Genomic DNA, 22,656 nt, shown 5'->3' on the forward strand with positions numbered 1-22,656 from the left:
GTGCAAGTCTTCAACTCAAATTGTGCGTTTGTCTATTTCTGTTTCCCAGTTCTATCAGCTTTTTAAATAACAGTTTTGTTGAGATAGAATTCACATTCACACAGCTCATCTCCTTAAAGCACATAATTTAACGATATCTAGTATTTTCACAAAGTCGTACAATCATCACCACAGTCAATTTTAGAATATTTTCACCATCCCAGAAAAAGAAACCTGTACCTGTAAGAGTCACAGCCCATTTCTCTTCAGCCACTTCCTTCTCTCAGCTCTAGCCAATCAGTGATCTATTTTCCACCTTTACAGATTCACCTATTAGGAGCATTTTGTATTAATAAAATAATAGAATATGAGGTCCTTTGTGACTGGCTTCCTTTCCTTAGGATGTCTTCAAGGTTCATTCATGTTATAGCATGTATCAGTACTTCCTTTCTTTTTATTGCCAGTTAATATTACATTATATGTACATGAAATTTTATGTATATATTTTATCGTATTTTATTTATCCATTCATTAGTTGATGGACATTGGGGTTGTTTCCACTTTTTTACCATTGTGAGTAATGCTATAATAGACATTTATGAACAAAGAACTGCCAGGCTGTTTCCAAACTGGCAGTACCATTTTACATTCCTCTTAGCAGTGTATGAGGGTTCCAATTTCTCCTCATCCTTGCTAACATTTTCATTATCTGATTTTATATTATAGCCACACCAGTGAGTGTGAAGTAGTACCCCAATACTAGTGGTTTTGATTTGCATTTCCCTAATGAAATTAAAAGACGCTTACTCCTTGGAAGGAAAGTTATGACCAACCTAGACAGCATATTCAAAAGCAGAGACATTACTTTGCCAACAAAGGTCCATCTAGTCAAGGCTATGGTTTTTCCAGTGGTCATGTATGGATGTGAGAGTTGGACTGTGAAGAAAGCTGAGCGCTGAAGAATTGATGCTTTTGAACTGTGGTGTTGGAGAAGACTCTTGAGAGTCCCTTGGACTGTAATGAGATTCAACCAGTCCATTCTAGAGGAGATCAGTCCTGGGTGTTCTTTGGAAGGAATGATGCTAAAGCTGAAACTCCAATACTCTGGCCACCTCATGAGAAGAGTTGACTCATTGGAAAAGACCCTGATGCTGGGAGGGACTGGGGGCAAGAGAAGGGGACGACACAGGATGAGATAGCTGGATGGCATCACCAACTCGATGGAAGTGAGTTTGAGTGAACTCCGGGAGTTGGTGATGGACAGGGAGGCCTGGCGTGCTGCGATTCATGGGGTCGCAAAGAGTCGGACACGACTGAGCGACTGAACTGAACTGAACTGAACTGAATGACTAATGATGTTGTGTCCAGGCTCTGTGCATCCACTGGGAGAGATGAGGGTGAAAGGGTGTGATGTCAATGTTCCCTTCTGGTCTACTATCTGGCTTCTTGGGCCCCCGTTTTCAGGTTATTCTTGCAGAGGTAATGACTATGGCAGGTGGAAAGACAAGAACAGACATTTGAGTTTCTTTTTTTGGCATTTTGAAATGATCTTAAGCTTCTTTAATAATGTGGTGAATCACATTAATAGGTTTTCTAATTTTAAACCCAGTATAAAACCAACTTGGTCATGATGTTTCCTTTAATAGATTGCTATACTCAATGTGCTAATATTTTAAATAGGATTTTTCCATCTGTGTTCATAGGACAGATTGGCCTCCAATATTCCTTTCTGTTATGGTCCATCACTGCTTTTGATATCAAGGTTTTCTTAGCCCCGTAAAATGAGCTTGAGAGTGTTACTTATTTTTCCATTCTCTAAAAAACTTGTAGAAGATTCAAATTAGATAATCCTTTGAAGTGTTTGTCAGAGCTTGTTTTATTGACTTGTAAGAGTCTTTTGTATGTTATGCATATTAAGTCTTTGATAATGTACATGATGAATCTTTCCTTTTTTGTTTTTAATTTTATCTAAACATGTTTAATGTAAAGATATTTTAAAAGTGTTATGAAGTCAAATTTAAACATCTTTTCATAGTTTTGTCTATTGCTCAGAATAGTTTTCCTTACTATAAAACTGACTTTTTTTTCTGACTCTATATCCAATTACTTCAAAAGTTTTTGACTAATCTACCCTTTCCTCAATGACCTTAAATTTAACATTTATCATAAACTAAATATATAGGTCTTTATCATAGATTAAGATGAGTGTGATGAGTGTGAATATGCGTTCTCTCTCTTTCTTCTATCCTTGGGTTGATAAAACTCTACTTGCTATATAATATGTTTTGATCTCTGGTGGTAAAGATGTTTCTCATTTACCTTTTAAAATTTTCCTGGCTATTTTCATGCCACTTCTCTCCTAGAGTCTCTTTAGAATCAGTTTGTCAAATTTCATAAAAACTACATTCCAGGGTTTCCCTGGCGATGCAGTGGTAAACAATCCACCTGCCAATGCAGGGGACACGGTCTTGAACCCTAATCTGGGAAGATGCCACCTGCCACGAGGCAACTAAGCCTGGAAACCACAGCTACTGAGGCCACGTGCTGCAGCTATGAGGCCTGCGCGCTGTAGAGCCTGTGCTCTGCAACAGGAGAAGCCATAGCAACGAGAAGCCCCTGCACTACCACGAAGAGCAGCTGCAGCACGCTGCAACTGGAGAAAGGCCCGCACAGCCAAAAACAAATGAATAAAATTATGTTTTAAAAACTGCATTCCAATTTTGATTGGGACTGCGTGGAATTCATAGACTAAGCTGACATCTTTGCCACATTGAGTCTTCCTATCCAGGAACGTCAGTATATGACTCTCCATTTATTCCCTGGTCCTTAATAGCTATATGAGTTTGGCTGGAACCTCTGGTTCATGACTTGTGTCTAAGATTTCTCTTGATCAGCTCCTACTTGGAGCTTAAGCTTCCACTGAATTGGTTCATTTTATAAGCCCAAGTATGGTAGATTGCATTTTCCAAAAATAGCTGCACCAATATATGTTCCATCTCCCATGCTGTTTTTTGTTTTGTTTTTCTTTTGTTTGTTTGTTTGGTTGGTTTTTTTGCTTAAACAACAGAAGTTTATTTTCTCACAGTTCTGGAGGTTGGTAAATCAAGGTCAAGGTGCTGGCAGGACTGGTTTCTCCTGAGACCTCTCCCTTCTCATGTTGCAATGGCTGCCTCGTCACTGTGTCTTCACGTGGTCTTTTATGCATGTGCATTTCTCGTATCTCTGCTTCTTCCTGCTGGTCTTGGAGGGTCTCCTGGGGAGGCTGCGGCTCTCTCTTGAGACATAAAAGCTGGTGGCAAGCATACCTAGGAGTACTCACCCAAAGGCCAAGATCTTGCTTGGGCCCCATGCTCTTGAAATGTGTCAGTGACACTCCATCAAGAGGTGGGAGTCCCTGTTCTTTCCCCTTGAAACTGGGCAAATCTTTGTAATTGCCTGGACCAAAAGAATGCAGTGAAGTTAACTCTGTGTGACTTCCAAAACTAGCTCCTGGGTGGCAGTTCTGCTTTAGTCTGGTATTGTCCCACTATCTCTGAGCTGCTATGTAAGAAGTTCAGATACACTGAAGCTGCCACGTGGGAGAGACCTTGTGGCAAGCCCACAAAGGGATCAAGGACAGAGACACCCAAGAAATTCCACTTATTCCAGCCCCAGCTATTGAAGGATTCCCAGTACAGACACCAGACACGTGAGTGAAAAAGCCTTCTGGTGACTTCAACTCCAGCCACCATCTAACTGCAACCTCATAACAGACCTCAAGTTAAAAACCAACCAACAGAGCCATTCCTGAATTTCCAAGCTAAGCAGGGTTGTTGTAAGCCATTCAGTTTTTGGATGGTTTGCTATGCCGCAATAGACAATGAATACACTCATGTATCCTGTTCAAAGATGAAGCTCATCCTCTTTCCATCTTTCCACACACAGGAAAAAAACAGTACTTACTCCTCAGAGACTTTTGTGTGTTCAGCCCACAAAGAGAGGAAGAAATGAACAACATGAAACCAACAACTTTGGACATCTCGTTACTTAGAAATCCTTTACATATAATTCCACACACTCAGGCAGTGCCCACCAGCTCTCTCTTTCCTCCTCCTCTCATCTTACTTCCTACAAACTCCTAATTCTCCTTCACTCTGTTGGGCAGAGCAGTTCAGTTCTCTCAAACCCTTTCTCCCAAACTCAGGGACACTTTTCAAAGCCCAGGGCCCTTTGCCAACATGCCAAATGGAGCTGAACTTTCCCAGGTTTCATAGAGTATTCTCCTTCACTATTTTAGCTGACCTGCTTGTGGTTGTCTTCCCCACACAACAGGATTGATACAAAGAGTCCTCAATAAATCATAATGAAAGCAGAAATGTAGCAAGCACCTACTATGTGCTGCTTGTTAGGTTAAATACTTCATATGTATCGTCTCATTCAATCTTCACAAAACCCCATAAGATAGGGACTACTATTATCTCCTTTTAAAGAAGAGCAATCTGAGACTTACCAAGTGGCTCAGTGGTAAAGAATAGGCCTGCTAATGCAGGAGATGCAAGTTCGATCCCAGGGTCAGAAAGATCCCCTGGAGAAGGAAATGGCAACCCACTCCAGTATTCTTGCCTAGAGAATCCCATGAACTGAGGAATCTGGCAGGCTACAGTTTACGGGGCTGCGAAAGAGTCAGACGCAACTTAGCAACTAAACAACAACAGCAGCAAAGACTTCATACAGTTTCAGGGCCTGTGGTCATAGTTCGTGACAGAGTCAGACCCCAAAGCACTAAACCAGCATTGCTTAGTGAATGAAGAAGGCAGGAGACTGGAGAGAGGCTATCGACTCTTTGCGACCCCGTGGACTGTAGCCTACCAGGCTCCTCGGTCCATGGGATTCTCCAGGCAAGAATACTGGAGTGGGTTGCCATTTCCTTCCCCAGGGGATCTTCCCGACCCAGGGATCGAACCCAAGTCTCCCGCATTGGAGGCAGACGCTTTAACCTCTGAGCCACCAGGGAAGCCGACTATATTTGACAAGTAGGTTTTGGAAACTCTGGTAAATAAGCTGTGGGTTGTTTCTGTGAACATGGAGGAAATCACCTGGAGGTAGAGGAATGGTCAGTCCTACAGACCCTGGTGTTTAAGGGAGCTGCAGAGAAGAAAAGGCGATAGAAGAAGAAGTGCTTGGGATTTGCCTGGTGTTCCAGTGGCTAAGACTCAGTGCTCCCAATTCAGGGGACCTTGGTTCAATACCTGGTCAGGGAACTAGATTCCACGTGATTCAGCTAAAGATTCCACATGCTCCAGCAAAGATCAAAGATCTGGAGTACTTCAACTAAGACTCAGAGCAGCCAAACAAAAAAAATCTTTTTAAGAAGGATGAGTAAGCGGAAGGAGGAGGGTTGAATGGTGGATACCTGGGCAGTGAAGACTTCAAAGATAGAATGGCCAAGGCAGACCCAGGTGCCAACAGCTTCATGACTGGAGGACTAAAGAGCCTCACTGGTCTCCCAGCTGGGGTGGAAACACAGAGATGAGAGGGAGATGAGGAAGTTTAGAAACGGGATGCAGACAGATTGGCTGGTGTTAGCAGTGAAGCCGGGGGAGAAGATGAAGGGGGTATTCATAGCATGGCTGATCCAGGAAGGGCCTTTGCTGTTCAGTCGCTCAGTCTTGTCCAGCTCTTTGCTGACCGACCCCAGGGACTACAGCACACCCGGCTTCCCTGTCCTTCACTGTTTCCCGGAGTTTGCCCAGACTCTCGGCCATTAACTGGATGATGCCATCCAAACCTCTCATCCTCTGCGGTATGTTTTAATAGGGACGAGGCCTGATTGATCGTAGGTGGAGAGGAACGAGGTGGATGGAGAGCTGGGCAAAGCCTGCTACAAGGTCGGCAGAACCTGCGGTGTCCTCGGCCTGGGCCCTGGACCAGGGCACCCAGGCCCGGGCTCGCAGGCTGAAGTGGCTGAGGACAAGGCGCAAGTTATGGGAGGCAGACTGCGGGTCGGGGGAACGGGCTGGGTCCCGGAGATCGGGCTGGACAGGCAACTCGGACGGCCCTCTTCCTCTTCATGGAGGAACGGAGCCGTGGTCCCGGTCCCGCACCCTGGCCGCTCCTCGCATCACCCGGCCGAGGCCTCCGCCAAGCCCGGCGAGAGGATGGAGGGTGGGCGCTGGCGGCGGGACAGAGCGGGGCGGAGCTGGGCCGGGAACGCCAGCCTCCCTCCCCGGGTCCTCTCAGGTGACAGACCCCGCGGGCCCCCCGCCCCGCCCAGCCGCATATCCAGGAGGCCCTGCCCTCCGGGTCCGAGAGCAGCCGGAGCCGTCGCGCCAGGAGCTTCAGCCGTCGGTGCGTGCGTGGAGCCCGCATCAGTCCACCTCGAGCCCGACGCCCGCCATGGCCCCCGCGGCCGCCCCGCGTAGCCTCCTGGTTCTCCTGCAGGTGCTGGGGCTCGCCCTGGCGCAGATCGTAAGTCCTGCAGCCACTCCCGCGCCGGGCTCCGGAATGCGGGATCTGGGTCCAGGGTTCCGGATCCTGGGGTCTGACGGAGTGTTCGGCTTGACTCCCACCCTCCATTGACACCCCCTCGCCTGAGGGGCAGAAGCTCACATTCCTTCAGTAGGGGCACAAATGGGGTTGGGGGTGGAGATCTCGGCACCGTGAAAAGAGGTGGACGAGCCGGGGAGCCAGAGGGACCCTGTCCGGAGATGCTCGGCGCTGCCCGGGCCCGGCGGCGTGGAGCAGGAGCTGGCGCCGCGTCCTGGCAGCGTGGAGAGCCCAGGTGGCGGGGGAGACAATGGTGCCCATTCACGGAGCTCGGGATCCTCCGCCCCCGCCGCCTCCCAGGGGGCGCGGGCTCCAGCCAGACGCCGCTCCCGCTCGGCTGACGCTCTCCGCCGGGCTAGCGCGCCCGCGTCTCACTTCCGAGGGCCGGCTGGGGGCAGGGGCCCTCACGCGACGCGGGCGCGGGGGAGCCGGGCCGGGGCGCCGTCTGGGGCCTTGGGCGGTTCGCAGCTCGCCCGTGGGACGCCAACCTGGCACTTCTCGGTCTGGAGGTGGGGGTGGGAGCGCGGGCACCTGGCAAACGCCGGACCCCTGCCTGGGTCTAGGATGGATCGCGTTAAGAGCGCCATCCAACCGAGGACGGAGGAGCGGTGCTGGGAGACGGATGCTCTCAGGAGGAGAGAACAGGCTTGCCCTCCCTAGACATTTCGCCCCGCAACGGGCCCCATCTCTCTTCGCCTCCCCAACTTTCCCGTCGGGCTTCATCCGCACCAGGGGGAGAGGTAGGGGGTACCTATCCATCTTCAATATCTGTCGTCCATCTAAAAATAATCCAAGCAACCGTTCATTGAGGATCAAGCATCTCTAGGTACCGTCTTCCTTAACCATCCGTTACTAGAGTCATCAGCATCTCCTTCTATTCTCCACCCACGACGGCGCAGGGGCAGCGCGGTGCAGTGGAAGGAGCTGGGCAAACCTAGGACGGAACTCTAGGTGCACAGTTTACCTCCTATGATCTTTCGGAGCCTGAATCCGAACGGAGGGTGGGCGCTGACCCCTGAATCTTTCGGAGCCTGTTTCCTCACCTGCAAACTGGGGCTCGTTAGTTTCGGCTCACAGTTCTGAACCAGTCAATAAGATAACATATGTAAAGGTCCACAGTGTGTTCTCAGTGAAGGAGAGTTTACGGCTTCTCAGCGGGGAGGTGCGCCCCTGGACGCCCAGTTCCCTGCAATGTCTGAGGGCTGCCCCCTTTGTGTTTTCAGAGAGGTCCGCCAGGAGAGCCGGGGCCTCCGGGGCCCCCAGGGCCACCGGGAGTGCCTGGATCCGACGGAATCGACGTGAGTCTCTAACCCGGGACCGGCGGGGCGGGGGGGCGAGAGGCTGCCGACAAGGGAATTTTGTGTGCTCTGGGAGGGGAAGCAGGGGGTGGCGGCGGTGAGGTCGGTGCCTGGAGGTGCAGTGCCCCCAGTTGCCAGTAGGCAGCGCCGGCCTGCCCCACAAGGAGCCCGTTTGTTCTACACAAACCTCAAAGCAGCCTGGAGCGGCAGAGCCCGTTATAGCTGCTGGTGGACAAGGAGCTGCTGTTCGGTCCGCCTGCCACAGCTCACAGCGATTCCGCATCCCCCGCCCCCTCCTCCCTTTTTGGGGTGGGAGAGGCCTTAACTCCGCGCTGCTCCCTGGCAAGTCTGGGTGCCTCTTCAGGGTAGTTTGGGAGGCTTGGCCAGACCGCTGTCCAGTGGGGGCCAGACTCCAGTCTCTTCCCTTTACATTTTTATTCCCGATTTAGAAGCAGCTGGGCTCGTTCCCTGCTCTCCCCACCTTGGTGAGAGTTAAATGCCTTATTCTGGATGCTCCCCCAGGAGGTCAGCCCCATATTTACCCATCTCCACAGCTTTCTATTCAACTTGGTGCCCCCACCCTCCAACCATGGGCGCTGGGCCCCTGCCAGGCTCTCTGGCTGCCACAGGCCCTGAAATGCCTGGAGGCCTCTCTGGGGCTGAATGTGATTCCACTGGCCACGTATGTTCTCCATCAAGGAGCCTTTGTCACAGGGGAAGGAGGTCCTTCCTGCCTTGGGGACTGATTGAAGCTGCCCCCTTGGTCCCTGCCCCTGCCCCATCTCATTCTCCTGACCCCAATATACCACTGCCCCCTTCGCTTACCTCCTCTTCGTGTTTTCCTAAAAGCCCCAAAGTTTCTTCTCATACTTGCTCAAATCCAAGAGGCACCACTCTCTGAGGCAACCCTTTCACAGATCTCTTGACGGCACCGTCCCAACACTGGCATGTCTAGAACTCACTTGCATGTTGATATCACCCTCTCCAGCCTACATGGGGTTGGTCTCAATCCACCTATGGTTTTCTTGAAGGACAGGGAGCTATTTTCCTAAAAAACACGAGGTTTGAGAGGACCCAGGACAGAAAAGGAGAGGAGGACGTGGATAAGTCAACCAGGGCTTGTGTGTGTCCATCCGGGGTAGCACAAGCCGTGGTAAGCTTTCTCAACAACTTATATCTTGCAGGGTGACAAAGGGCCCCCTGGGAAAGCTGGCCCTCCGGTGAGTGCTTTTTCCCCTTGACCTTTGATGCTTCCAGGTCTCTCCTGCCTGTAGCTAATATTTGCTCCACCTCTGTTTTCAAGGGACCTAAGGGAGAGCCTGGCAAACCGGGAACAGATGGGCCAGACGGGAAGCCCGGGATTGATGTGAGTACCTACCTGACTGTCAGGTAGAGTAGGCTAGGGCTCCACCCCCTGACTTCCAAAACCCAGTTCTGGGATCTTCCCCGATCTGCTGTGCAGAGCAGGATGGAGACTCTACAGCTGTGAGTTCCCCTTACCTTCATGTGACTTGTGACGTCACACCCATGCCAGGAGCACTGAATCAGGGGCAGATGGGCATCCAGAGGGCTTAGCAGCAGTCAGAATTTAGCCTCACATTTCTGGCCTCCAAGTATTACACTTAATTCTCTGGACAGAGCTGTCCTTTTGCATCCTCACCTTTCCTCCCGTTTACCCTTCCCCACCCCACCCCCTTACAGCCCCAGGCACTACTCAAGAGAAGAACATCATTTGGTTGATAGCATGCAGTTCCAGGGGTTCATGGGCTCAAGGTCACAGGCTCCTGGACACAGGCTCCAAGGTCACTGGCTCCTGGACAGGGTTATTGGGAAGTCATCTGGTTGGGGAGACACTTGAATTAGTCATTAAAAGATGGGAGGAAAAAGTGGCCCCCCATGAATGGCCTGCTGGCTCAAGAAGTGCCCATTAGGGCTGTGAGCAGCCACAGGGTTGCTCCAACTCATCCACACCCTGCAAAGATTACAAAGCATATTGCCTTACACATAGATTTTCATAACCACCCCGAGAACCAAGCATCGATTATTAACCCATTTTGCAGATGAGAATACTAAGGCTTAGAAAAAGTTGTCAAGGGCAGACATTAAGAAAATGGCTAATCCAGACCCATATCTATCTAGGTTTTCTAGATTCCTAGACTGGAGATGTGAGATCTGGGCCAACAAATCATTGGGCCTTGGTTTCTTATCTTTCAAAAGAGGATAATCATCAAGGGCTAGTATGGGAACTGGAAGAAAGAAAAGTGAGGTGTTGATGCCCATAGGCCTTCATGCATTGTGACGAAAGGCAGCCTGGACCCAACAAAGAGAGACCTCTGGACCCACCCTATCCAACCACTGGTCAAGGAGCAGGTTTGCCCCTCACAGATGTATCTTCTTTTTCTTCTCCAGGGTCTAACTGGAGCCAAGGGGGAGCCCGGTCCTGCAGGGATCCCAGGAGTCAAGGCAAGTGGCCTGCTAGGGGTTCAGCATGGGTAATCTAGGTACCAGAGTTTAGGAGGGGCTGTGGCAGAGAGGAGCAGAAATGCAGGAGACCCCAGCCTCTGAGCCTCTCCCATTGCTTTTGCAGGGCCAGCCTGGGCTCCCAGGTCCCCCCGGCCTGCCAGTGAGTATAACCTGCAAAGGCTTTAAGGGACCCTTTGTAGGTAGGGGGATTTGTAAAAGGAGCCATGAACCTAATCTTTCCTTCTGTTTCAGGGCCCTGGCTTCGCCGGACCTCCTGTAAGTCCTCAGGGATGGGGCAGGGTCCCTGGGACTTTCAGAGGGGGAGGGTAGAGAAGGGCTTCCAGGGGACTGGCCAGCATGGGGAGGGGCCAGCATACTGTGATGGTGTCAGAAATGGGCAGACTTGTCAGAGAACCCTGGGCCTATCCACTGACTCTGAAATTCACTGGTCCTTAAAGCCCTAATTTGTCCGCCTCTTTGGGGCTGGTTGCAAAGTAGAAGTGGGGAAAGGAGCTCTGGGCACCTGTTTCTATCTTTGTGGCAGGGCTGGGCTAACCCTCTGAGGCATCCTAGCCACTGATGTCTCTGTTCCTAGGGACCACCTGGACCTGTTGGCCTCCCTGGTGAGATTGGACTCACAGGCCCCAAGGTGAGCCCCAGTCACTCCTATGCTCCCTCTGTCTCCTGCCCTCTGCCTTCAAGTGCAAGCTGAGCACCTCTCCAGGAGTTCCTGGGCCTGCTTCTGGCCACCAGGAATCTCCTCCAGGTCTGGGGCAGAAACCCCTCCTGCTGAGCACACCAACGGCAGAGCATCCTCAGCAGATCAGGCTTTGATCTCCCCAGATCTCAGGAGGGGACCTGAAGGGCAGGATGGACAAGGCAGTAGGGGGAACTGGAGCAGGGGGCAGAGGTGACCTAGCCAAGGCTGGACAAGGGTATGATTTGGGCCTTTCTTGCTTCCAGGGGGATCCTGGACCAGAGGGACCATCAGGGCCTCCGGGACCCCCTGGGAAACCGGTAAGTGTCCTCAGACCTCCCACATGGCAAGGTGTGGCTGGGGAAGGACAAGGGTCTCTGGCACAAGTCTGGGGAGAGGAGGGTTCGAGTCAGGTTCCATCTTCATACATCTTTTCTCAGGGCCGCCCTGGAACCATTCAGGGTCTGGAAGGCAGCGCGGATTTCCTGGTGAGAGGCGGGGCCTGGGGCGGGGCTAGTCCGGGGAAGGGGCGGGTCATCTTGAGAGGGGCGGGCAAGGAGACAGGTCCCATCGGAAGGTAGGGTCCCTGGGAGACGGGGAGAGGCTGCAGCGGAGAGGTGCAGCCAGGTGCGGATGGAGGAGAGGTCTTGGGAAGCACTGCTCTGTTGGTCTGGGGCAGGCCAGTGACACAGAACCCTGCGGAATTTCTCTTCCAGTGTCCAACCAACTGTCCAGCGGGCGTGAAAGGGCCCCCAGGGCTGCAGGGCGTGAAGGTGAGCTTCTGGCCCAGGTCTTGGGGGGTGGAGCAGGGGAGGGGGCGACGGGACGTACTCTAAGCTCTCTCCTTCCCCGCAGGGGCATCCAGGCAGACGCGGGCTTCTGGGAGATTCCGGCCGCCAGGGGAAGCCGGTGAGTGCGAGGGCGGAGGGCCATGGGAGAGTGTGTGTGGAGAGGGCCCTACTGGAGCCTCCCCGCATCCTTCTCCCTTCCCTTCACCTGTGGGGCTCCGGGGATGAAGCCTTGAGCTGGGAGGCAGGAGGCCTAGGCGCTAAGTCAGTGTGTCCCTGGGCAAGCCCCTTCCCTTGCTGTGCCCCCATTTCCCTATCTGTCATCCCTGGGACCCTATGCTTTCCAGGACGCCTTCCTGTATGCTCTTGCTGAGAAGAGGATGTTGTCTTTGGTTGTCTGAATATTTGTCTCTCCATCTGCCTGCCTATCTGATCTCTCTTTCCTGGCCCTTAGGGTCCCAAGGGAGATGTGGGTGCCTCTGGAGAGCAAGGCATCCCTGGACCACCGGTAAGGAACACTTTCCCCGCCCCACCTCATCCTCTCAGGAGACCTTAGTGGAGTCATTCCCTTGCTCTAGGCTCTAAATGGTGGAAGAGATGCCTGTGTCCAGCTGGTGAGGCTCTGGGGGACTAGAACCAAGGCTGCTGTCTGCCAAAAGGCTCAGCTGGGGCCCTGGTTCTGCCACTGTTCCTTTGAGTGACCCTGGCGAGTCCCTGGCATCTCTAGTCTCACTGACCATCTGTGACAGGGACTCTGTGCCTGCCTTAGGGAGACATCGAGAAGACTGGGATGGGGTTCAGGGAAGGTGTCACGACGTGGGCTTTCTAGTTGCCATCATTGTCATTCTTCTGTCTTGACAGGGTCCCCAGGGCGTCAGGGGCTACCCAGGCATGGCGGGACCCAAAGGAGAGATGGTGAGTGGGTCTGGGGGGCTGTCCTGCAAGAAAGAGCTGCCGGAACCAGCCCTCTGGCTTCTGAGGTCCAGCCAGGACTGACCCACAATCTCTCCTCTCCCCAGGGCCCTCAGGGGTACAAAGGCATGGTGGGCTCCATCGGCGCCGCCGGGTCACCTGTGAGTCTGCTCCTACTTCCTTGCCCCCGCTTTCCTCCCCTGGATGCAGCTTCTGGAGCTGCAAAGGATGTGAGTTCCCTGAGCGCATGTAACTTGGATCTCTGCCTGTCCTTCCTGCCAGGGTGAGGAAGGTCCGCGGGGACCACCGGGCCGAGCTGGAGAGAAGGGTGATGTGGTGAGTCCTCAATCACCCCTGTTGCAGTCAGGGCCCCGTGGGGGAGAGCTGGGTGGACTCAGCTCCACCCAAGCCTCAGGTGGATACACTGAGGTGCACACGTGTGTCTGCGTGTGTGCACATGTAGACGCATATCTGTGTGTGTGCACATGTATACGCCCGTGCACATGTGTTATTCTGTGTGTCTGTGCATGTGGGTGGCTGATGTTAGGGGAGAATATCTGTGCCCGTAGCCCAGCTAGCCCAGCAGCTCCTTCCTCCAAGCCTCGCCTACTGCTGGTCAAATTCAGGCTTAGGGAGAAGCTGTAGGATCCAGTCCCACAGTCACCAGGCCAGACAATGAAATTCCAGCAAATCAGTCATGGGGCTAATGAGATTTGGCCCAGATCCCAGATCTCTTAATGCTCTCCTTTTTAAAATTAATAAGAGTATTTCTTCTGAGCAATTTTGAGTTTACAGAAAAATTGACCAGAAAGTAAAGTTAGGGGTTTTGTTGTTATTGTTAGTTTTTATTATTATTATTATTATGCAAGTCTTTAAACATATGCAAAAGTAGGGAGAATAATATAGTGAACCCTTATGTCCCTCTCTCCCCAAACTAATCTTTTGCCACACTCACTTTATCCATCCCCTTCTCCCTTTCTTTCCTTTACTCTGATATTTTCAAGCAAATAACATTATGTTGTGTTACCCATTTCACTTTTCAATGTATCTCTTAAAAATAAGGTTCCTCACATAACCACAATATCACTATCACACAAGCAACGTTATCCAGTTATTCCTGAACATAATCTAATGATCAGCTTGTGCTCAATTTTTCCTAATGATTTCAACAATGTCTCTTCAGGGTTCTTGTTCAAATCAAGACCCAAACCAAGCCCACACATTGTCTTTGGTCGCTGGGTTTCTTCACATCAGTGCCACTCAGGGCCTTGGTGGGTCACACTGGCTCCTCCCCTGTCCTGCCACTGCTCCCGCGCAGCCTGCTTGATGCCCACCTCTGCTCCCTCCCGCTGGGTCCAGGGCAAAGTCACACAACGAGCACCCTCTCCACCAGCCCCTGCCCAGCATGGCCTGTGCCACAGGGACCCTGGGACTCAGAGGTCACTGTTCTCAGCAGTTCTCTGAATAGCCAGACTGGGATTCAGCCTCCTGAAGGTGGTCTGCTCTCTGTCTACTTTGCAGGGGAGCCCAGGAGTTCGAGGACCCCAGGGACTAACAGGCCCAAAGGGAGCAACCGTAAGTAGACAGAGGGCAGGGTCCAGGCGGGTCTCCAAGCCCCCAGAGGAGGAGGAGCCTGGGGTTCTAGACTGAACTCTGTTGCCAGTGGGCTGGCTCTGTCACCTCGGGAAATGCCCTCTTTCTGTGCCTCGGTTTTTTTCACCTGTAAATAGAGTGGTGATGTAGGAGGGGTCTTGAGACACTCATCACCCACACAAGGGAAGGACTGTCACCCATCCCCTGAAATCCCTTCCCACTTCCATTCCACTCCCCCAGTTGGCTGCTGGGGCTTCCCAAGCTGACCAGGCCCACTTCCCACCTGCACACTGCCCCCCACAGAGGGACGTGGATGGGAGCCCTGACCCCAGGCATCTCCCCATTGTGAATCTCCCTTCAATTTTCCTGCTGAGCAGGGACCCCCAGGCATTGACGGCAAGGACGGGACCCCAGGCACACCTGGAGTGAAGGTAGGAGTGCGGACGGCCCCTGGGATGGGGGTGAGGGTCAGAGGTCCTCCCAACTGAGGCTCTGAGTCCCGCTGCACTGAGCCTGGAGGCCTCGGAGCCTCAAGTGTGTCACCAACACATTCCTTCTTGCTTCGGGGCCTCAGTCTCCCTGCCTGCACTCGGGTGGGGGCCATGGACCCCCCGGCTGGAGCTCTCATTTATGCCTCTGGTTCTGTCTCTCGCAGGGCAGTGCAGGACAGGTGGGGCGGCCGGGAAACCCAGGCCACCAGGGCCTAGCGGTGAGTACAGGGTGGAGCCGTGGGGGCCGCCACAGGGCAAGTCGCTTCTCCTCCACCGAGAGCCCAGGCACTCTGTGGCCCACTTCCCCAAAGTGGGGTGAGTGGCTGATGAGGTGGAAGTCACATACTCAGGACTTGTGCTCTGGACCTTGTCCCTGCTCAGCTCAGGCCTTCTCACCAATTGCGGCCTGGCTTAGGCCTCATCATTTGGACAGCCGCCCCAGGCTTCTCTTAGATTATACCAACCCTCCATGTTGGCTAAGTGGAGTCTGACTGTTTCCCTGCTAAATATCTTCCATGGTGCTCCCCCGTCCCTGTTCCCCAGCCCCCCCCCACCCCCCCACCCCCACTGCCTCCAGGAAAATGTCATTCTGTCCAGTCATTCAGCAGAGTCACCGAGGTGTAGGAAGTGGCAGGGGAACGGTTATGACCAGGCTAGCTACACTCCTCATCCTCACAGCTCATCTTAGCATCCAAGGACCACCATAATCTGACCCGTCAGCCACTGCCTCTCTTCACCCTCTCCCTTCTCAACAGAGCCTTAGCTTTTCTACCACCACACCTTCAGGCCTTACTGGTTCCTCTTTTTGGAATGCCCTTCCCATCTCTGAGTCTTTTCACAATTCAGGCCCACCTCCGTCCCCCACCTTCTGGGAACCCCCATCCTTCCCTGCCAGGGATACTTGAGGACTGCTAACATATCCATGTGCAGACCGTGTTCCTGTGTGCACTCGCGTGTGCTCCTCTTCTCCCCGTGGACCACAGGCCTTGGAAAGCAGGTCTTTCTGTCACTATCTCTTGTCTCAGCAGGGATTCGGGGCTGGGCACAGTCAAGTTCATGGCTGGGCCTTTTGCTCTTCAGCTCCCACAAGGCGAGAGAGGAATCTGGGAGGCAAAATAGCAGATGCTCAGGGCTCCCTGCTGCCAAGGGAGAAACTGACATCAGCTTCCTTCTACAGGGTGTGCCTGGTATGCCTGGGACAAAAGGAGGCCCTGGGGACAAGGTAAGGTGACCCCAGGCTGGGGGCAGAGAGTTGGCTTCATCTGAGCAAGGGAGCCTGAGGGCAGGGACCAGGGGTGTGGCTTAAAGACTGCAAGGTCCAGGCCTTCTCAGGCTCAGAGACTGGGCTTGAACACAGATTCATTGGGCCTAATCACCTCCCTCCTGTTGCCTCCCTCCCACCTCTCATCCTGGCTAGAGAACAGGATGGCATGGCTGCAAGTCAGTGGAGTCCAGAGGCCCTGACTAAGAACCCGTTCCGCTTCTCAACTCATTGGCTTCTCCAAGGCCAAGGGCCTGACTAGGCTACACAGACTGACCTTAGAACTCTTTTCCTGCAGGGTGAGCCAGGCCGGCAGGGCTTCCCTGGAGTCTCCGGGCCCCCCGGGAAGGAGGTAAGTGCCCCCTCCTCTGACTCAAGGGCTCATCTTGCTTTGCTTCCTCCCCATCCCTCCCTCCAGGCCTGAGGACTCTGCTTTTAGCCTGTGGAGCCAGAGTGAGACTGTGGGGTGGAGCCCTAGCTTCAGAGTGCCCTTGGGGCCAGTCAGGACTCTGACGCTAACCCAGGAAAGCTCTCCTCTCTCTCCACCCCCCTTTCCCTATGTACAGTGCAAAGAGGATGGGGCTGCTTCTGTCCTGGGGTATGACCTCTCTAGATGACTGGGGCTGACAATCCAGCAGGCAGACTCATTCACTCATTGCATAAAAGAAAGAAAAGAAAGAAAGTGAAGTTGCTCAGTCGTGTCCGACTCTTTGCGACCCCATGGACTGTAGCCTACCACGCTCTCCGTCCATGGGATTTTCCAGGCAAGAGGACTGGAGTGGGTTGCCATTTCCTTCTCCATCACTCACTGCTTAAACATTCACCAAATATCTGCAACCCACTAGACACTGAGATAGACAGTCTCCTATTTACATAGAGCTTACAGATTTGTGAGAAAGACACTGAATTAAAGACTCCGAATGTATTGGGTCTTATGAAGGAAAAGGACAGGGACCCAAAGAAAGAAGGTGAAGGAAGTCTTCCCTGATGACGTAAATTAGCTGAGCCCCAGGAGTGGGTAGGGGTTGGTCAGGTGTGGAAAGGAGGGAGGGACCCTCCAGGCTACTGCTCACCTCCGGATTTCTCTGTCCCCCAGGGAGAACCAGGGCCTCGAGGAGAAATCGGTCCCCAGGGCATCATGGGGCAGAAGGTAAGTGCCTGGCACAGTGGTCCCTCCCTGGGGGCCTCTGCAGCAGCTGGCACTGCTGGACCCAGAATCTGGGTGCTCTCAAAGCTCCATCGTGAGGCCTCCCCAGCCAGGACCTCAGTCTGCTGGTCTGTGAAGTGGAGCCAAGGACCTCCATGGTGGTGACCGCAGGAATAGAGGCCGCGCTGACCATGCAGGGTCTGGGATCTGGCAGGGAGAGGCTGCCCCCGCTGATGGCTGGGGTGTGACCTTCATTTTCCATTTCAGGGTGACCACGGTGAGAGGGGGCCAGTGGGGCAGCCAGGCCCTCAAGGTCGGCAGGTAAGTACAGGGCAGCTGAGACGGGCTCTGGGAGTACGTCTGGGCACCTTGTCTGACTTATTCCTCTGGTTTCTTTTCTCCTCAGGGCCCCAAAGGGGAACAGGGTCCTCCCGGAATTCCAGGGCCCCAAGGCTTGCCAGGCATCAAGGGAGACAAGGTACTAACTGGGACTGAAAAATACAAGGGGAAGAGGCCTTCAGATTCTGAGGGAGGGGTCAGTGGAGCTCCAGTGCCTCAAATCCACCTGGAAAAATGACCCCTTGCCGGTCCCCAGGGACCCTGGGGAGCGAGGTGGAGCTTCGGAGGCGGCTGTGGCTGGGAGCCTGGGTTGGGGAGCCAGGCCCAGCCTGCCCTGGATGGGAGCTCACCAGGCTCTGAACTCCCCAATTCCAACAGGGTTCCCCAGGGAAGACAGGGCCCCGCGGTGGAGTGGTGAGTGCCAGCAACCCGCCTTCCCCCCAAACCCCCTCACCCCCACCCCCAGGGCATCTCTCGCATCGCATCGGGATGGGGGCGCGGGGGTGTCGGGCCGCGGCGACATGACCCTGTCTCAATCTGCAGGGCGACCCGGGGGTGGCTGGCCTCCCCGGAGAGAAAGGAGAGAAGGTGAGCGGGCTGCGCGGGGTGGAGGAGGGGAGCAGCGGGCGGGCCTGGGTACCCCACCGCCTCGGGACAGCACCTCCTTGTGCCTACAGGGCGAGTCGGGCGAGCCGGGACCCAAAGGACAGGTGAGTCCTGCAACTGTGACGCCACCTTCCCCCGCTCCTGCCGCCCCTCGCCCCCACCCCCCACCCCCGCCCCGTTGCCTCAGCGCCGCTGGGGACTAGCCCCTCGACTCCCCCGGCTTCCCTGCCCCCCACGCCATCCTTCCCTTACTCCGGCATAACCCCCCACCCCCCACCCCTGCGCGTGCGTCCCCTGATTCCCGCTGGGAACCCAACCCACCCCGCAGCAAGGAGTCCGCGGAGAACCTGGCTACCCCGGCCCCAGCGGAGATGCGGGAGCCCCGGGGGTGCAGGGCTACCCGGGGCCTCCGGGCCCTCGCGGACTGGTTGGAGACCGAGGCTTGCCGGGACAGCCCGGGAGGCAGGGCGTGGCGGTGAGTTGGCCTCCAGGGGAGGAGTCTCTTAGGGAACGCACCTCTTTGGGTTGGTTGCTGCTTATCCCCTCAAAGGCTGGGAGTTCCTTCCCTGAGGCTGGTACCCGAGATCAGAGAGGATGGGTGTGGGTGCTGGAGGGATTTCAGTCAGATGCTGAAAATACCTCGGGTGAGAAAATGGGAACAGGAAGGGGTCATAGCACCAGAGCAGTCAGACCTGGCAGCCAGGGGCTTCTTCCTGAAAGACCTCCTCTGCTTTCAGGGCCGAGATGCTAGTGACCAGCACATCGAGGACGTGGTGCTGAAGATGCTGCAAGGTGAGGGGGCACCAACTCCTCCTCCTCACCTCCAGGGCATCGCCACCTTTCAGAAGACTGACTCTCCATGTGGCCTTGTGGGAAAGTCACGAGCTCTGCTTCCAAGGGGTTGGGGACCTTACCTATGTCCTCACCCACTCAGGACCTTTGATGTCTGCAGAACAGCCTGAGGAAGGGGGAGGTTGACCCCCGGCTGTTCTGTCTGCACATCCAGAGGCCAGGATGCTCTGCCTTCCCAGTTTTACTGAGCCACACCCACCTTACAGACTTCTCTGTCTCCTCCCTCCCTCCAGAGCAACTGGCAGAAATGGCTGTGAGTGCCAAGAGGGAGGCCCTGGGTGCGACTGGGATGATGGGTCCTCCAGGACCCCCTGGGCCTCCTGGGTACCCGGGAAAACAGGGACCCCATGGGCACCCTGGCCCTCGGGGCGTTCCTGGCATCGTGGGAGCCGTGGGTCAGATTGGCAACACCGGGCCCAAGGGTGAGTGCTATTCTGTGGTGGCTGGGAGATGGGGATTTGGCCAAGACCAGCCTCCTGGGGTCTCAGTTATGCCGGCTGATGGCTCAGCCTCCTGTTTTCTCTCTTTCATCATTCCCCTTCCTAGGATGAGGTATAGACATTCTCACCCATGGCTCTTCCATATAACTCCTGGGCTTGCTTTTCAGTAGCAAATTGATAGAAACAAATGTACTAATTTATAGCCTGGGTTTTTTTTTGGGGGGGGGGGGATGTTGTTTCTGTTTTAAATTGACTTAGTGGTACTCCAATGGCAACCCACTCCAGTACTCTTGCCTGGAAAATCCCATGGATGGAGGAGCCTGGTAGGCTGCAGTCCATTGGGTTGCAAAGAGTCAGACACAACGAAGCGACTTCACTTTCACTTTTCACTTTCATGCATTGGAGAAGGAAATGGCAACCCACTCCAGTGTTCTTGCCTGGAGAATCCCAGGGACCGGGGAGCCTGGTGGGCTGCCGTCTATGGGTCGCACAGAGTCAGACATGACTGAAGTGACTTAGCAGCATAAACATCCCTCCATGTCTCTAAAAGAGGGGAGGCAGATGAACAAAACAGTAAGGAAGGCAAGCTTGAGTCAGAGCAGGTGTTGAATCCAGACTCCCTCACTTTCTCATTGTGGCTCTTGGACAAGTTACCCATTAATATTCCTGGGTCTTAGATTTATCGTCTGTGAAATGGAGATAGTTATAGCAACAATCTTATAGTTGCCAGGAGGATTACATTTAGAGGTACTTTACATGGAGTTGGTATATACTAAATGCCGACTGTTGACATTATCAGACACTTTCCTGTAATGAACTTTATCAGCTTTATAGTCTTCCATCCTTTGGACTTGCCTTTACTTAGTCAGTTCTGCAGTCATTTCCAACTGTCTCCTATTATAAACTAGCACAAAATAGAAATAATTATTGTGTGTGAAGTAGAAAATAAATAGCAAGCCAAGAAGAAAAAAAATTTTTCCTATTCTAAAAAATTAAGGCTCGGTTCTTTCTCTGCAGGAAAACGTGGAGAGAAGGGTGATCAGGGAGAAGTTGGCCGTGGGCACCCCGGGATGCCTGGGCCCCCGGGGATCCCAGGTAAGACCGTGGCCCTGCCCAGTAGCAGTCCTGTCCCTCAGTCCTGGGATTAATGACCCAACACAACTGGGTCTCTTCCATGGAGGCCTCCCTCGTGCGCTCACAACATGAGACCATCTCAGTCCCATGCATCTAATTTTTGCATCCCTTTGGAGCAGCCAGGAGCCTCTGGGTCAGGTCTGGCTGGCAACTGGACAGCTGGGATTCCGAGGACTTCCTGGGTTACACAAAAATCTGCTTCATGGAGGGAAGGGAAGGGGCATTTATTCCCCTGACTCACTGACTGGGAGTAATGGACCATGAGACATGACTCTCTTAGAACCTGTGTCTGGGGCAGAGTCCCTTCTTTCTATGGTGTCCTTGACTTCAGTTTCCCTGGGAGACTGAGGAATTCAAAGGCTGAGATAGGAGGAGGCCTTGATGTCTTGACCTTTTCCCTTCCCTAGGACTGCCTGGCCGGCCTGGTCAGGCAATCAATGGCAAAGATGGAGATCGAGGGGCTCCAGGGGCCCCAGGAGAGGCAGGTCGACCTGGCCTGCCAGGCCCCGTGGGGCTGCCAGGCTTCTGTGAACCTGCAGCCTGCCTTGGAGCCTCAGCCTACGCCTCTGCACGCCTCACGGAGCCTGGATCCATCAAAGGGCCATGAGCATCAGGCCAAGACAGAGCCCAGTGGGCATCCTGGGGGGGAAAGGACTCAGGCCCCTCTGGGTGGACATGCACCCCATGCCTCAGTCCAGGAAACTAGCTTTTCCAGGACCTTCCATCTGGGATCCAGGAGTCCTGAGGAAAAGGAAATTCTAAAACATGGGGGAAGGGAAGGGAGGGCATCAGATGAAAAGGTGAGGCCAACAGGGCACGTGGCACTGGAGAGTTCACGGTCCAGAGAGGATGGGGTGGCCTTCGTTCCTGGAGCACTGCTCGGATGTCATCAAAACAAATGTGTCCTTAATCTGCACCATCCTCCACTGGCCATCTTGTCCCTGGGGCAAGTGGACCGAGGCCTTTGCTAGTTCCTGATCCCGTTTTCGCCCCCAGGCTTACTGGGTGACTGCCCGGAGGGGGCCATCCCTAAGCCAGTCCTCTGCTTCCTACCTGCCTTCCTCCCATCTGAGTATTTAAACACCCATCTCCCTTTCCTTCCTGGCGTCACCCTTTCCAACCAAACCCTAGATCCACCCAGGCCTTTCTGTAAATAAAAACCCTCAACTTGGGTACAAGCCAAGATGTGAGTGCTGAGCTTAATTTCTCGTAGGTTAGGGGTGGGCCCCCACGACCTGAGCAGGATAGTCAGGGGTTCTAGAAAGGGGAGGGTGGAAGGTGGGGTACTTTCCTCTGGGCACATCCTGAACTGTGAGGGTGGCCTGGCCTATTTTAGGAACACCTGTGGGAAAAACCTGCAGGTAGAGTCAGGATGGTGGCCTGCTATCTAGCTGTGGGCAGATCCCTTCCCAGCCTTTGTACAGCTGGGCAAGGACGCAGGTTGCCTCATTTATCCTGTAGAGAGTACCAAGTGTCTCGCCAGAGCCTGGCCCACAGGAGGTCCTCTGTGAGTTTTGGCACTCAGCGTGTGCTGGTCTTGGGGCAGGAGCTGGCAGCCAAAGATGGAAGGACCTGGCTCTTGCTTTCGAGGGGTTACCAGGTCCGTGAGAAAAACAGACCTGAAGCTGGATGATGAGAGCAGAAGTGACATTCAGTCACGCCACTTTCACTGAGAGGACATCCAGAGGAGACTGGCTCGGATGTGACTGTCTGGGGCCTCCCAGCCTCATTAACTGTGTAGGCCAGCAAGGCTACTCCAAGCAGCAGGAGCAGGAAAGGGTGTGGCAGGTGCCTCTGACCCATGCGATGGTGGGAGCTGTTGAAATTCAGCTAGTGACCAACCTCTTGGCTCCATTTTTGAAGAGTTCTGCTGGCTCCCTCCAGGAGACCCAAGAACTCCAGCCTGAGGTCCCAGCATCTGATGAAGTCTGGGCCCTCCTACACCTCACCCTAAACTTGGCTGCATGTCCCCATTTGTACTGAAGCAGCCTTCTCTTCCCCTGGCCAGCAGAGGCCGGGACTCCCCTCAACAGCCTCCCCTGCATCCATCACACACACACACCATGGGTGACTTCTTAGCTCCTGTACCCCTCCAGGGACAGATGGCTACTCTTAGGTAGCCCTAGGGCCC

General features: G+C 53.9%; 1 protein-coding gene across 1 annotated transcript; it reads left to right on the forward strand.

Annotated features, from left to right (window-relative positions):
• Positions 1 to 6,354: 6,354 nt before the first annotated feature.
• COL9A2 (collagen type IX alpha 2 chain) lies at positions 6,355 to 21,132 on the forward strand. The gene is made up of 32 exons (XM_052637421.1): positions 6,355 to 6,426; positions 7,728 to 7,802; positions 8,987 to 9,022; positions 9,106 to 9,168; positions 10,212 to 10,265; positions 10,390 to 10,425; positions 10,518 to 10,541; positions 10,861 to 10,914; positions 11,229 to 11,282; positions 11,403 to 11,450; positions 11,679 to 11,735; positions 11,818 to 11,871; positions 12,205 to 12,258; positions 12,612 to 12,665; positions 12,770 to 12,823; positions 12,945 to 12,998; positions 14,184 to 14,237; positions 14,633 to 14,686; positions 14,911 to 14,964; positions 15,924 to 15,968; positions 16,306 to 16,359; positions 17,104 to 17,157; positions 17,422 to 17,475; positions 17,561 to 17,632; positions 17,872 to 17,907; positions 18,037 to 18,081; positions 18,171 to 18,203; positions 18,428 to 18,574; positions 18,837 to 18,891; positions 19,185 to 19,373; positions 20,409 to 20,486; positions 20,933 to 21,132. Exons 1-32 carry the CDS (start codon positions 6,355 to 6,357, stop codon positions 21,130 to 21,132), a joined length of 2,067 nt encoding a protein of 688 aa, XP_052493381.1.
• The last annotated feature ends 1,524 nt before the right edge of the window (positions 21,133 to 22,656 follow it).

The sequence above is a fragment of the Budorcas taxicolor genome, chromosome 3 (assembly GCF_023091745.1).
Source record: "Budorcas taxicolor isolate Tak-1 chromosome 3, Takin1.1, whole genome shotgun sequence".
NCBI lineage: Eukaryota > Metazoa > Chordata > Mammalia > Artiodactyla > Bovidae > Budorcas > Budorcas taxicolor.